Source organism: Sander vitreus, chromosome 3 (genome assembly GCF_031162955.1).
Source record: "Sander vitreus isolate 19-12246 chromosome 3, sanVit1, whole genome shotgun sequence".
NCBI lineage: Eukaryota > Metazoa > Chordata > Actinopteri > Perciformes > Percidae > Sander > Sander vitreus.
In genome coordinates, this window is record NC_135857.1 from 4,247,620 (window position 1) to 4,262,760 (window position 15,141).

The 15,141-nt window shown below is 38.8% G+C and overlaps 1 protein-coding gene across 3 annotated transcripts; it reads left to right on the plus strand.

Moving 5' to 3' along the window:
* The first annotated feature begins 754 nt into the window (after positions 1–754).
* Positions 755–7,421, plus strand: c15h3orf52 (chromosome 15 C3orf52 homolog). 3 transcript variants are annotated; one of them, XM_078245778.1, is made up of 7 exons: positions 758–1,120; positions 2,089–2,169; positions 2,431–2,511; positions 2,767–2,899; positions 3,714–3,874; positions 5,750–5,841; positions 5,969–7,421. In XM_078245778.1, the coding sequence occupies exons 1-7, from the start codon at positions 1,046–1,048 to the stop codon at positions 6,165–6,167; spliced, it is 822 nt and encodes a 273-aa protein (XP_078101904.1). In that variant the 5' UTR covers positions 758–1,045; the 3' UTR covers positions 6,168–7,421. The 3 variants fall into 3 exon arrangements, with proteins under 3 accessions (XP_078101906.1, XP_078101904.1, XP_078101905.1); XM_078245779.1 differs by having other exon boundaries at positions 761–1,120; positions 5,771–5,841; XM_078245780.1 differs by lacking the exon at positions 2,431–2,511 and having other exon boundaries at positions 755–1,120.
* The last annotated feature ends 7,720 nt before the right edge of the window (positions 7,422–15,141 follow it).

Consider the following 15,141-nt stretch of genomic DNA (forward strand, 5'->3'; position numbering starts at 1 on the left):
TGCATGCAGGGCCTTAAAAAGCAAAAGCCATCGAACAAAAACGATTTTAGAGGAATCGGGGTATTTAATAACTTTAATATCTCTACATATGATCTGATCTTATAGGAGAAAATGTGCTTGTTCCTGAGGGCATTATTAGTAGGGTATGAAAATCTAGTAAAAAAAAAAAAAAATTAAAATTGCAGCAACTGCAATAATGATAAAACAAATATATATTTATATCCTCTATAATTGGTACTTTTACCCTAAAACTGAAACTTGAATGTGTATCTCCTGTCAAAGAAAAGACCTAATTTCTTCATGCACAAGCCTATTTTTACTGTCCTTTTCAAACTGTTGTACTGTGTTGCAGCAGGTGGTATCTATAGGAGTTGTACACTGTAAATATGCTCCTTACTTTAAAAAGTATACTTTCATGTTTAATTGAATTGACATGTATTTTTTTTTATGTTGACTTTCACCTTAATTTAAACGAAATAATAGAAGAAAAAAATAACTCACATCATCAAGGGCATATTAACAAAAACAGCAAAGAAACCGTATCCAAAAGGTATTTTGACCCGATAGGCTATGCGTGTGAGATATTCAATAATCCTAAAATCCTCGAGACCTTTACCCGGGAAAACACAGGATCACGGGCGATCATACTTGTGTTTGCACTCAGTTTTCTTATACTTAACTTCCGTGTATAGCCATTTGGTGCAAGGCTGGTTGTGAATCGCTACAGACTTCCGGAGTTGTTTCATGTCAAGTCGTCGTTTCCCGATTCCTTGACTTGACAACGCCTTCTAACGTCAGCCGCACCGACACTACAAGGAACTCACCTGGCTGGTTCGGGAACGGACGGACGAGCACGGAAAGAACTAACTTGTTGTTAGTAAAAACTTCCAATTGTGGAATTGTTTTTTTTTGTTTTGTTTTTTTAACTGCATCTGGGACGTTTATGGCCCCGCGGATAGTGCGCTTGCGACTGAAGAAGTAATAACTAATAGGCACTTCCGTGGTTGCGACTTCAGCCAGGCTTTTGGCACAGGGAGTAGGAAGCATGGATCTCACAAATGACATAGAGCTGCAGCTCTTCAATGGGAACGATGGAGCATCACATTTGTCTCATGAACGGGTGAGTTAATAAGGGAGTGAAAATGTGAGTTTACGTTTAGTGGCCTGTCCTTCTATAATAAGAGGAAAAATATGATTATTATTATTATTATTAGACTATTATTGATATTATATATATATTATATTATACTATTGCATACTGAATCACAGGGTCCTTTCCTGCCCTGTCACTGCAAGCGTCTCATGCTTATACGTCCCTTAGTACATTCATGTGGATTTTTTTTATTATGTTTTCTTTATTGTCCATATTATTCATGTGGATTTGTTATTTTATCATCCTGTTTATGATGTATGTGTAGGCTATGTTGTGTGTGATGTATTTAAGCTACTGGGACCTTGAATTTCCCCTTGGGGATCAATAAAGTATCTATCTATTACTATTAGTAGTAGTATATTATTACTAGTAGTAATTATCGTAATATTATCTTATACTACACAATTGTGATAATAATTAGAGGCATACCATATACTGTATTGTTACTTTTACATTTACTTCCTAGGTAACTAAAGAAACTAATCTTAAGTCATTTATCATAATCACTTTTGCACAAAAGTTACAATTAGTGATGTTTAGCATTTCATAGTAGGGCTGCACGATATTAGGAAAATATCTAATTGCGATTATTTTGACTGATATTGATATGATTCACGATATTGGAGGGAATGATCATTTATTTTATCATTATTCTCATTTTCATTGAAAAATTATTGAATGATTGAAGTGTGAAGGATCTGTACCAAACAAAGATTTTTTTCTTTAGTCCGTAGGATACGATTTGTAGCCCGGGATGTCTCTGCAGCACCACAATACTTTATTTTAGAATGGTTTGACACATATTTAGCCTTTAACAAATATTGTGCCCCCCTGCGATTTGGATATTGTACTAGTTCATATTGTGATTTTGATAAAATTGCGATTAATTGTGCAGCCCTATTTCATAGTAATATTATATCTGCCTGCTCCTACAGGGGACAGCAGATGATGATGTAGATGGTGCGCCCTACAGGATCCGTAATGCAACAGAGAGAGACGGGCTGCTTTTTGGACAGGTGAGCTGCCTTCAAAGGTTGTGCTCCTTTGTTCAGGTTTACAGTTTGTTCAAGATGTAATGACACATATATTCTGTTTCAAATTGATTTTCCATTTCTGTGTAAAAGGCAAAAAAGGAGCCCTCATTTCTGTGGAAACCACTTTTTAGTCACCTTTTGTCAGCACTTCTGGAAGTGAACGTATCAACACTATCCCTAGATATTCCATAATGGTAGGTAAAGGGAAGAAAGTGACATATGTCTGCTGGGTCTTTTTGTCAGACTAGCAGTTGTAATGGGGAGATGGTGGTCCATGCAGCAGAAGCTCAAAGCAATCTGGGAAATGCATACACTCCTCAAAAGGTATGAAGACTTTTAGTTTAAAAAAAAAAGAAGTTACAAATGTGTTGTTTCTCGGCCATGTCTGAATAAAGGAAGTGTAATGTTTGTTATGTGGTAACTCACTGAGTTAATTTACCATCCACGACCTGTTTGTTGTGCTCTGTTAGTGTTATTTCTTGAATGATGTCTCATTAAGGTGATGCTCCACCTAAAATGTAAGTATCAAACTTGAACCCCCTACATATGTTGACAAAGTAATTTCATTATGCCTTTTAGAACAGCTGCGTGGACAGGATAAAGAGAGAGCTGAATGAGGTTGTCTGCCGGAGAGTCAAAGTGTGGATGGTCATCATCTTCGTCTTTGTTCTCATCTTGGCTGTGATAATAATCTCGCTGGTCCTGTGTTCAGGTAAGGTTTTGCGATGAGTGTGTTGTATATTGGGGAGCGTGAGATGATGCCCCATTTATTAAAGAATATGTGCATACGCAGTGAAAAGTCAGGTGAAAATGTAATTTACTTTGATAAATAACAAGGCAACTTATCATACTTTTAAAACACAAATGTTAAGTCATGGCCAGCTGAAAGTCAAAGTGTAATGTGTTCCAGACAATTTTTAAGCCCGTAAGTTACGACTTCAAGTCACGACTTGGTAGCGTTCCAGGCAAAGTAATGACAAACCCTTCTAGCTAGCGTTACCTAGCGTTAGCTAGTGTTACCTAGCGTTAGCTAGCGGCTACCTAACGTTGACGTTAGCTAGTCTGCGACATACTGTATTTTGGGCTTCATTTAATAAACATAACCTGTAGTAGTGCACAATTGTATTTGTATTGTTTTGATTACAATATGCGGAATTACTTTACGTTGTCTATTTATTTCTATTTCTCTCTGTTAATCACCGGCGTCTGTACAGCATCAACAGGTGTTGCAATTGTTGTTTATGTGTGTGTGACGTCAAAAACTGTAACTGGGAGTACAACAATCTGGTACGAGTTCACGAGTAGTAAGTTACAGGTTTGACTGCCGTTCCAGGGCACTTTCAAGGGTAGAAGGTTGTGAAAACACGAGTTACGGGTTGCCTGGAATGCGCCCTAAGTTATTATGCGTCAACACTTTGTGCAATGAGCCTGTAGACTATTTTAGAAGCTAATGATTACATAATGTTACCATTTCAATACAGCAGTTACTTTTTAGCACCGTTTTGACCAGTTTTCTTTTTGAGCAGTGATCCACGAGGACGAGGATGAGAACTTTGACAGTTCGTTGTTTAAAGTTCCTTGGTCTTTCAATGGGAGCTTCCAACTGCCCAATCTGGTCTTCACAGAGAAACTTTCCACCCGTTCCTCCGATGAAAGCCAAACACTCGCTGCTCACCTTCAAGAAAAGGTAAACACCAATTATGACTTGTATTTCAAATATTTAACTTAACCCTCCTGTTGTCCTCAGGTCAAATACTATGCAGTTTCCGTTGTTTGTCAAACAGCGACCCCTAGAGTCGCTGTGGAGTACTTGTATTTAACGTTACTGTTAATAATAATAATAGAGTCGTCTCTGCACTCACGGCCTGATCCCCTCCCCCCTTCTCACGAGATTTGGCGGGGCGCCACCTACCAAACTTGCATTGCTTGTTTTGCCAGCGGCGTTTCCCCCCCCCCCCCGCTTTGCTATCAAGATGATTCGCCCTACTACGAGTTTGTTTACCATCGAAATGACTTTGAAGCTGTTATATTAAGGTACAAATCTTGCATAGTCTGCCTTTAACATATTGTATGTTCCTCTGATTTTAATTATTAGTCAAAATAATTCATAATTTCAGCTATTTTTGAAACAAAAAAATAGGTATAATTTCATATAAGAGGTTTATTCAATTTTCAATTCAATTTTATTTATAGTATCAAATCATAACAAGAGTTATCTCAGGACACTTTACAGATAGAGTAGGTCTAGACCACACTCTATAATTTACAAAGACCCAACAATTCCAGTAATTCCCCCAAGAGCGAGCATTTAGTGCGACAGTGGTGAGGAAAAACTCCCTTTTAGGAAGAAACCTGGGACAGACCCAGGCTCTTGGTGGGCGGTGTCTGACGGTGCCGGTTGGGGGTGTGATGAACAGTGGCAATAGTAGTCACAATAAAGTTAATGGAACAGTAGTCGTAGTAGTTCATGGCATAGCAGGGCACTGCAGGGCGTTACAAGATGTAGCATGGCACAGCAGAGCATAGCAGGACGCAGCAGGACACTGCAGGGCACCGCAGAGCGTAGCAGGCAGTGCAGCAGGACCACGGCGACAGCTGCAACAATGATTTTGGTGCCACCCTAATCCAAGGAAACATGCTGGGCGAAAGAAAAACATAAGGACTCCGGGGAATAAGCTCCCCAGAGCTAGGTTAGTAACAAACATTTCTGGGACATGGATGCATGCAAATGGAATGAGAGAGGAGAGAGAAGCTCAGTGTGTCAAAGGAAGTCCCCCGGCAGTCTAAAACTATAACAGCATAATTAAGAGCTGCAGAGAAGCTACACACCCTCCCCCGCCGATCTAGGCGAACGCTGCAACTCCTCACTCCCTAACTATAAGCTTTATCAAAGAGGAGAGTTTTAAGTTTACTCTTTAAATGTGCTGACGGTGCCTGCCCCCCCAAACCCAGACTGGGAGCTGGTTCCACAGGAGAGGAGCCTGATAGCTAAAGGCTCTGGCTCCCATTTTACTTTTATTGGTCATGAATAAGTGTAAAAGCGCTGAAAAAGAAACAAAAACCTTGAAAAAATGGACAGAAACTTCAAAAAAGCATCAAGAACGTTGAAAAAAGGGTTAATTTTTTTTATTTTTAACCGGGAGGACAACACGAGGGTTAATAAATTCATATCAAACAAATATTTAAACTGTGGAACATGCTGACAAACTTATGATTTGCTTTTGTATACAGTGTTTCTTCCTTCCTTTTGCTATTGCATGAGTCCTCAGCTAGCAACCGCACCTATATTAACATCATGAATAGAGACGAGTGACGTGATGCATTCAGTAAAATGGCTAAATATAGAACAACTGGGGGAAAGATGCAGGGGCATTTTACACAGTAAGGCAATTAATACATTGTAAAAGTAAAACGTTTTAATTGCTGAAAGCCCTGTAGCTGTTTTTTTTTATATCTTACAGAGAATGTAAAAGGTCTTCAGCAGCAGAATAGAGCTCACAGTGAAGTGAAAGTAAGTTAGCATCAGTCAAAAATATTTAACTTTCATTGTTTGCTTTTGCATGTATCAACCTGCCCCACCCAGCTGGCTGGCCTCTACAGATCCTCCCCTGCTCTGGGACGATACTTCTCCGAAGCTGAGATATCTGCTTTCAGGTAAACACACATTGCACTTAAATGTTAATGAACTTACATTTTCACCCCTGCTACATAAAGTGGATTTTGCCATTTTTACATTTTACTGGGAAAAAATGTGTGAACTTGTGCTTTACTCTCACCACAGGAAGGGTTCAGTCATCGCTGACTACCAGCTGACATTTGTCATGCCTGAGGAGCAGCAGGATCAGCTGAGGAACGTAACCCTGAGCAGGGAGATGGTGTACAACGTGTTCAGGCAGTTTCTATATGACCAGGAGCAGCCAGAGGAGTCAGGGCACATGTACATTGATCCAGTTTCCCTAAACATGTCTTTAAGACACTAGTGACACATGTAGGGCTGTGTATTGGCAAGAATCCGGCGATACGATACGTATCACGATACATGGATCACGATTCAATATATTGCAATATATTTCGAATACTGTGCGTGAGGCGATATATTGAGATTTTTTTTAAGTATAATTTCAGAAAAACTAATATTTAAAAAAAAAGAGATGATGTGCATAAAAGTCAAAGAAGTTTACTTTAGGTAAACAATTCAGTACACAGAAAATCAAACTGCCAGTTTGGGATTGTGGTTCCCAGGTTCTTAGTGAGCTAATGTTTATATGCTAAAGTAGGCCAAAGTTCAGCCATAGCTACATTGTTAGCTTCTAGCAAAAAGTCAGGCACTGCTAGGCACTGCTAGGCAAGGACACTAGTGGTGTGTCTCAGCATAGCCATCTAGCAGTAGGGGGTTCAAACACAACATAAACGTGAACCAGTGTCTTACATAAATATTTTTGCACGTAAAAAAAAAAATCAATACAGTATTGCAAAATAAAATATCGCGATACTCAAGTGTATCGATTTTCTTACACCTCTAGACACATGTTTAAAAACAGACTGGAAAACTAGTGTATCTTGCTTTCTTTGAGCAAACACTAAACCTCCTACAGGAAGGCGGTTGGTGGTTGTTGTGGAAAATCTCTCTGGTGTTCAGTGATGAAGCTGTAAAATAAGATTGTCTGGAACACTGGAGTTGTCTTTGTTATTTTATTGTTTCTCTTGCAAGTAGAAGGAGACTGTTTCACAGGGTACATATGATTTCTGATACTTCTGTGTGATTCTCCCATGAGTCTGTAGAAATGTTGCATACGATGCATTTTTACATGCGTCATATGCACATGGTCACAGTGGTCACAGTCACACAAACCAACTATGGCTGTAGGATGATCTCAATGTGTGTTCTGTTTAATAGGATTTTAAGACTGTTCTTTAGTCAAATCAATCAACAGTGCATGACCTCTCAGATGAAATGGACATCTGCCTACTGTGGTTTTACTCACATTAAAATGGCAACCAAAATCATTTAGTGTATGCTGTGTATAAAATACAATTTTCAATATTGTATTTGAAATTTTATTGTGTATTACTGTGCCTAGTTTAATTGTAAGAATCTTGGTATAAATTTCAGTGCTGTAAGTATGTACATTAATTTCTTGACTATCACTGTGATTTCATGTATGATCATTTGTACAAAACCTGTTGCTGAATAACTGTTTTTTTTAAATGTAAAAGAAATATTTGTATTTACATATCTGTGCCATTTTTTTCTGTCACCTTACTTGCAGATTTGCTAACCAAAACTGTGGGTCCCTCTAAAACAGTTCAAAAAGGAGAGACAAGTGAATTAAGTAAAGATGAATGTTTATTATAACAGATGATATGTGATATTTAGGTCTTGGCAGAAAGTCTTTGGCGCTTAAACTGTACAGGGAGTTTTGTTTTGGAAGGGGTGTCTGCCCTAAGCAGCAGGTAGATCATTCCCTCCATGGAGTCCAGACACTGGTGGTGGTGGTGGGAGGGGGGGCTGATGGTTCTTATTAGGCTGATGGAGCTTAAGAATCTGCGAAGACTGGCATCGATGGGGAGGTGCAGAGCACTGAAATGAAAGCTGACAGCAACAGAGAGGACAACAGATTTAAACAGTGTAACAGCCGTGAATGTACCACGCACATAACAGGAGCATGAATGTACTGAAGGCAGAGGGAATCATATTTAAACAGAGGCAGCAGCAGGGTGATAGGCTAACACTGTAGGTGTACCGCTGAGCTATTGGATAGATGAGATCAGCTGATGAGAACAGCTGATAACACGATTGACAGCCCCAGACAGAACAGCAAAGAATAATGAGTGAGCATGTGTGAGAGGATTGCAGGTCCAAGCATGCAACAGCAGTCTTCCTGACTGAACTTATGCAATAGATATTTGCCAAGAGAGACAAACACTTAAGGTAATCAGCTTTAGAGAACTGTACAGGAATGTTAGCCTGCTGCTGCGATCATTTTGTAAGTGAAAGCTATGCGTGTCCATATACAACTATATATTCTATACACAAAGAATGAACCTGCTGTATTTATGATGTTAATTGTGGTTGACATGTGAGTGCATGCCAAACATGCAACTAAGTATATCTGTGTATATATACACAGTGCCATCCAACTCTTCAATACCACACAAAGGGGGAGGGGAGAAATGGACTTTTCAGCCTGAGCCAGAGATGGGGACTCTGAGACTCGGACTCGAGTCGCATTTAAGTCGCACAAACAGCTGACTTCACACTTGACTCGGACTCGACCCAAAAGACTTCAGACTTGACTCGGACTCGAGCTTCGAGACTTGTCAACAACCTGTTTTAATGCAATTATTGCTTTTTAAATCTAAATGTATTCATGTATTTCTATTTTTTCTTTTATTTGCTTATATGGGGAAACGTATGACGAGCTGCATGTCCCATGCCCTTAGCCATAATGTGCAACGTAATGCATGCGCTATACCTTATGTGCGCGCACGCAGTTTAATTTTCCTTTTGTCATTAGTTTTGCTTTCAATAACTTAGTAAAAAGTGGCAGTAAGCGAACAGCTAAATGCAAGGTGTGTATCACCGGATCAACAACGTCGAACTTCATCAGGCATTTCAAAACGCATCCAGGCAGGTCAGTCACTTGCTAACGTGAAAGAGTCGTTACGTTTACCATATATCGTCACAAGGTAACAAGCTAACCATCGCAAAGTGTTGTGCTAATACTGGGAACAGGCAAATTGTATCTTTATAGTTAGTGGTTGCTGAGGCTCAGACATCCATGGCGCACAGGAGGCGGGACGCACGCATCCATCTCCCCACGCTGTGTCGGGTGATGCGTATTTGATCCCGTGGATGATTTGTAGGCTAATAAGTGAACCAGGTATACCCGGTCCGCCAAACACTGGGCCGTCTTGACTGTCTTAATTCTGCACATATTTCTGTTACTGTAGTCCTATTTACTATTTCATTATTTCATCCATGCGTGGCGCAGCGGATCCGTGCGCACTGTCACCTGCCATGGAGACGCTGGCCTCACTAACCTCTCCTCCTCTGAGTCGGGTCTCCGTCGCGCTGGACTCCGTTTCACTGAGCGTACTAACACTTAGAAAATAAATAAATTGCATTACATCAGTGAGTTCATACTGCTTATTGTGCGTAATTTGGACTGACAATGAGATGCATGTTGTTCTTTAACTGGTGTGGCGCTGCCACTATTCTCTTGATTTCCACTTCGACATTATACATTTGAGTTGAGTGAAAGAGACGTTACATTTAGCATTTATAATCACAGGTAACAAGCTAACCATCGCAAAGTGTTGTGCTAATGCTGGGAACAGGCAAATTGTATATTTATAGTTGTATCCATATGATGTGACAGACTTAGGTTAATATTTCACCAGGTCCGAGGTCTAGAGGGATATGTTAAGTAGACCCCATAACGTTATCCTACAACTGATTTTGATACTGTACTGTCTGGATGGTAGCTACAGGACATGCTTTGAATTCATAAGATTTAACAATACAGTGTTAGGGACAGATCAGATGACAGAGACTTGAGGCTTGACTTGGACTCGTGGCAAAAGACTTGAGACTTGACTTGACCTTGCTCCTCAAAGACTTGAGACTCAACTTGGACTTCCAAAAAAATACTTGTGAACATCTCTGGCCTGAGCCTGTCTCTCTCAGCCCCTACCATTATATCACTTTGTCTGCTGCACACCTGACTGTCTTATAGGCTGTATTAGCCCTCCTACACAATCTGGACTGTGGTCATAACATCTACATCTTATAACTTATTCCCTGTTATATATTGTTCTTAACGTGTATATATATATATTTGTCAAGCAATTCTAATTCTATCATGTTTGCATTCTTGTCTTTTCATAGTCATAGTTAATATTTAATAATAAGCTATTGCACTGTTCAATCCCTGCACTGTTCTCTTTTGCACTACCACCACTGCACACAGTCTACCATAGCACCTTTAACTCTTTAAAGGGATTTTTATAACTTTTTAAATTTCTGTGAGTGATTTTTATGTATGTGAGATATGTGTGTGTATGTGTGTTTGTTGTGTTATGTTTGTATAAGCTACTGGATGCCTAAAATTTCCCTTGGGATGAATAAAGTATCTATCTATCTATCTATCTATCTATCTGTCTATCTATCTATCTATCTATCTATCTGTCTGTCTGTCTGTCTGTCTGTCTGTCTGTCTATCTATCTATCTATCTATCTATCTATCTATCTATCTATCTATCTATCTATCTGTCTGTCTGTCTATCTATCTATCTATCTATCGATCTATATACTGTCTGTTTATATAAGGGTATTTATTGTGAAAATATGTTTGTTTTATTACTATTATTATTATAACTAATTCTGTTTTTTCTATTTCTTATACGTTATGTATATTTTTTCTCCTATGTCTACTTAATGTGTATTTGTGTTATTCTGTTGTGTGTACATTTTTTTTCTTTTGAGCTGCTGTAGCACAGGAATTTCCCCAGTGTGGGATTAATAAAGTCTATTTTATCTTATTTTATCTTATCTTAAGTGAACAGTTACTGTTTCCTTTATTTTAGTCTCTCTTGTTTTTCTGTCTCTTTTTGGAGTTGTGTTAGTAGCAGGTTGTTGCATTTAATAGCACATGTATATCAACTAGAGCTGTGTCAGTATGTGGGTTTGCAGTCTGTTTCCTGGCAGCGATCATGTCAACATGTCTAGTCTCTAATAAGATTACAGCTGTGATTAATGTTTGTGCCAAATTATCTTGTCACAAACATGTCATTCTTCACATCCACCAGGTGGTCATATTTATCTTCCCTTCAACTGTTTGCACTCGGTACAAGACTTGATGGAAAGAGCTAAAGTTGGAGCCAAACACATATAGTATGACGTTTTTTCTTTTGTGGTAAGAACTCATCTGATTACAGTTGATGGTAATGGTTTGATTGACATAATCACATAAGATAAAATGTATAAAACCTGTTACTTCTCAAATAAAGAATTTATTTTTACAGATGCATTATTTGTCACAGCTTAAACCGCAGTTAATGTGAAGCTCACGCAGTTACAGTGGAACTTCAGAGTCATAATCTCATAATAATCTCCCTTTTGACAATATACTCAATAATAAAAATATCTAGATATGGTATGAACAAGTATTAGGTTGGCATAGAATTATACTTGAATATAAATGTTGTCTAGCAGTAAATGATCATTCAGATGGGAGTGCACGTATAAAAGATTTAACCCCACAACCAGCTGGGTTTTATTGAGGACCTAATTTGGGCTATTCTGAAAAGGCACGATTAGAATCACTTGGAAATTGTGTATGACATAAATTCCTAATAATACTGATAGAAATAGAATAGAAATACACACTGAGCATTTTCCTCCTGGGCTACCTTTTCCTTAAGGGGAAATATATTTTCACACGCAGTTCTCAAACATCCCTGCTGCATGACAGTCACTTGCTGGTCTGAAGGTCACGTTAAAACAGAGTACATCAGTGGGATCCAAGAGATGTCAACAGCGTATTACTGTACCTAAAACCAAATCACACCACCTGTTCTTTGCAACCCTCAAATATTGCAAATGTTGGGATAAACAAGGCACAGGCACATTTCTGTTTGACTGTATTTATTGATTTTGACTGGAGAACTTTATTTAACTTGAACTGCTCTTTGATGTTTGGGAGGGTTTCTGCATGTGTCCATCTCTGTTCTGTAAAAGTAAACACTTTTTTTTATCTGTTGGCAGCAGTGCCAGGTCATGTGCTACGGCACAGGGCAGCATGGATCCTGCTTGTGCATACCTGATAGGCTAACAGATACTAGCTGCCTGGGCTGCATGTATAGTCACTGGTGGTCCATCCTTAATCCTATTTTGAGAATTGTTAATCGTCTAAAGCCAGATTTACTATAATAAGCCCTGACCTTTGATAGCCTCTTAGCTTAGACACCACCACTCTCTAAATTTGATAATACACGTGGCCCTCTGCGTGATCATGCAGAGCCACACATACGTCAGTTATGGGTCAACATTGGTTAAACATGTATTTATTCATTCTGAATGTGTGTGTGTGTGCAGGGTTTTTTTTAATATATTGACTCAAACCCTGTCACAGATCAAATCTACTCTTAAATGCAATTAAAACAATAAATAAAGCTGATTTACATTATAAGGCTGGGGTTGATGTGATCAGATTGATGAATATGAGCGCTATATTAAGAAATGACTTAACCCTTGTGTTTTCCTTTTCAGAGTTTTTTTTAATATCAGAAGTTAGGGTTTCTTTCAACCAAAAATATAACAATGATGCATGGAGGAATTAAATTCCTTAATTAAAATTATTCCTTAATTAAATTAAATAAGTATGGAACCCGTACAATGGGTTCCATACTTATTTAATTTAATTGTTTATTTAGATAGGGACAGTGCATATTAATGGACATCAGTACAAGTACACAATGTAAATATGCTAGAGTTAGCACCATAGCTAATTTTCATCTATTGTCCCTAGGCAGATAAATAAATAAAAATAAAAAATAAAAAGATAAACATAAAAAACAGTAACAAGCATGCAACACCTCATAGTTTGAGAGGCAAGACAAACACTAGCAACAGTCAAGACAATACAAGGTTCTATGCGGTTCAAATTAATGACTCATTTCAAAGAATTTTGGATGTTTTAATACATTTTTATAGCAATTGAAAATATTTTTTTAAATGGTTTCAAAACCAAAAACTAAACTTTGACATAAGCCCATCTGTGATTCACTCAACATGTTCTGATCTTAACTATTAGTCCAAATACCTCATAATACATATATATATATATATATATATATATATATATATATATATATATATATTATTTTCTTTAACTGAAAAATGAGGAAGGAGTTCAAATACCTTGGGGTCTTGTTCGCGAGTGAGGGACAATGGAGCGGGAGATTGGTCGGAGAATCGGCACAGCAGGTGCGTATTACATTCAATTTATCGCACCGTTAGTGACGAAAGAGAGCTGAGCCAGAAGGCAAAGCTCTCGATCTACCGGTCAGTTTTTGTTCCTACCTCACCTATGGTCATGAAGGCTGGGTCATGACCGAAAGAACAAGATCCAGGGCACAAGCGGCCGAAATGGGTTTCTCAGGAGGGTAGCTGGCGTCTCCTTAGAGATAGGGTGAGAAGCTCAGTCATCCGTGAGGAGCTCGGAGTAGAGCCGCTGCTCCTTGCGCCGAAAGGAGCCAGTTGAGGTGGTTCAGGGCATCTGGTAAGGATGCCCCCTGGGCGCCTCCCTAGGGAGGTGTTCCAGGCACGTCCAGCTGGGAGGAGGCTCGGGGAGACCCAGGACTAGGTGGAGGGATTATATCTCTAACCTGGCCTGGGAACGCCTCGGGATCCCCCAGTCGGAGCTGGTTAATGTGGCCCGGGAAAGGGAAGTTTGGGGTCCCCTGCTGGAGCATGCTACCCTCGCGACCCGACCCGGATAAGCTGGATGAAGATGGATGAAAAATGCGGTTTAATGTCATATAAATAAGGTTTATTGATCATGTAAAAAAAGCGCTGAAAAAAGTGACAAAATAAAGTTGATTTTCAATTTTGACGCAGAAAGACAAGTTCACGGTGAATGGGAAGACAACACAAGGGTCAATAACCTTAATCCTGTTGTCATTTTAGGGTCAGACAGTGGCTGATTGTTGACTGTGGTTCAAGCATTATACCTTTGTGCTTGTCTTCCAGAAAAAAAAAAACATATGAACCCCCGACCCTCCTGCATGTCGATATCACACAGAAAGTGTTTACCCCCATCTGATAGGATTTTTGCTAATCTATGTTTTATTACAGAAAGTGAATGAAATCCATGATCAAAATAGTCATATACTGTATTCTGTCATTGTGTCACTTATGGATAGAATTATAGTGAAATGAAATAATTGCCCCTATGAACCCCCTGCAACCCCTCAAGCACCCCTGAGGATCCTTGGACCCCATTTAGAAAACCACTGAGGTAACGTACCAGGAAAACTAAAGTGCAACATGCAAAGTATACTTTGGATTTTGACTTCTTTTTTTCACAAAAGAAATGAGTGTATCTAGCTCTTGTGTAATAGCTTTTGTCCCAAACATATAGTTACATTGTTGCAAATCAGCACAAAATCCCAGTTTGTGCTGTGTAATGCACACTGCTGCAGCGTCCGTGTCTTAACAGTTAAGCGTTATTAACAATTAAGCATTAAATACTGCACTGAGCCATCAGAACTATAACATTATTGCCCTTTTCAATTTATACATAGCTTTTGTTCATTGTGTCTTTAAAATATCTAAGTCATTCTTTTAAAACAGGGCAACCCTAGAAAGGACAAGCCTCCAATACACATAAGCACACACAATTTAAAACCGATTCTGGATTAAAAAAAAACCGATTCACAGTATGTAAATGTAGTACTTCTTCCATGTGATTGCAGTAGACATACAATTTAAAAGAAAAGAAACACAACAAATTAAATGTAGTTTGATATTACTTTTTATGTCGTCATACAAAAATACTTTTGCAACTAAAAACTGCAAAGTGCCAAGCCTTGGCCAGCTTTCAAATACATTTAATTCAAGTATAAAATAAAACTGTTAAATAAAAAGAGCTTTTCGTTCAGAGTTCGGTGGGAGTTCAGAGCGTTGAAAGAGAGTGCGTTGGTTGACTGGCATGTTAGGTACTTTAGGTTGTTGTTCATCCACGTCTTTAATGTTAATCTCTGGGTGATGGCGTACCATGTGACATCTCAAGGTGGTGTTTCCAAAATACTAAATTTTTTGCTTTGCAAATCCTGCACATAGCATGATTCTGTGAGGTTTGCCATTGTTTGCGTCGACTAAACTACTTCTGCTGCACTCCTTCTTCTGATTATGACAAGCGTGCCAAGGCGTCAGTGTGAATTCAACGC

Excerpts from the sequence above, each read along its gene's own strand:
- c15h3orf52 (XM_078245778.1), top strand. The coding sequence starts at position 1,046 with ATGGATCTCACAAATGACATAGAGCTGCAGCTCTTCAATGGGAACGAT. Across the intron at positions 2,170-2,430 it reads ACGGGCTGCTTTTTGGACAG|ACTAGCAGTTGTAATGGGGA; the intron begins GTGAGCTGCCTT and ends TCTTTTTGTCAG. Across the intron at positions 2,900-3,713 it reads CTCGCTGGTCCTGTGTTCAG|TGATCCACGAGGACGAGGAT; the intron begins GTAAGGTTTTGC and ends CTTTTTGAGCAG.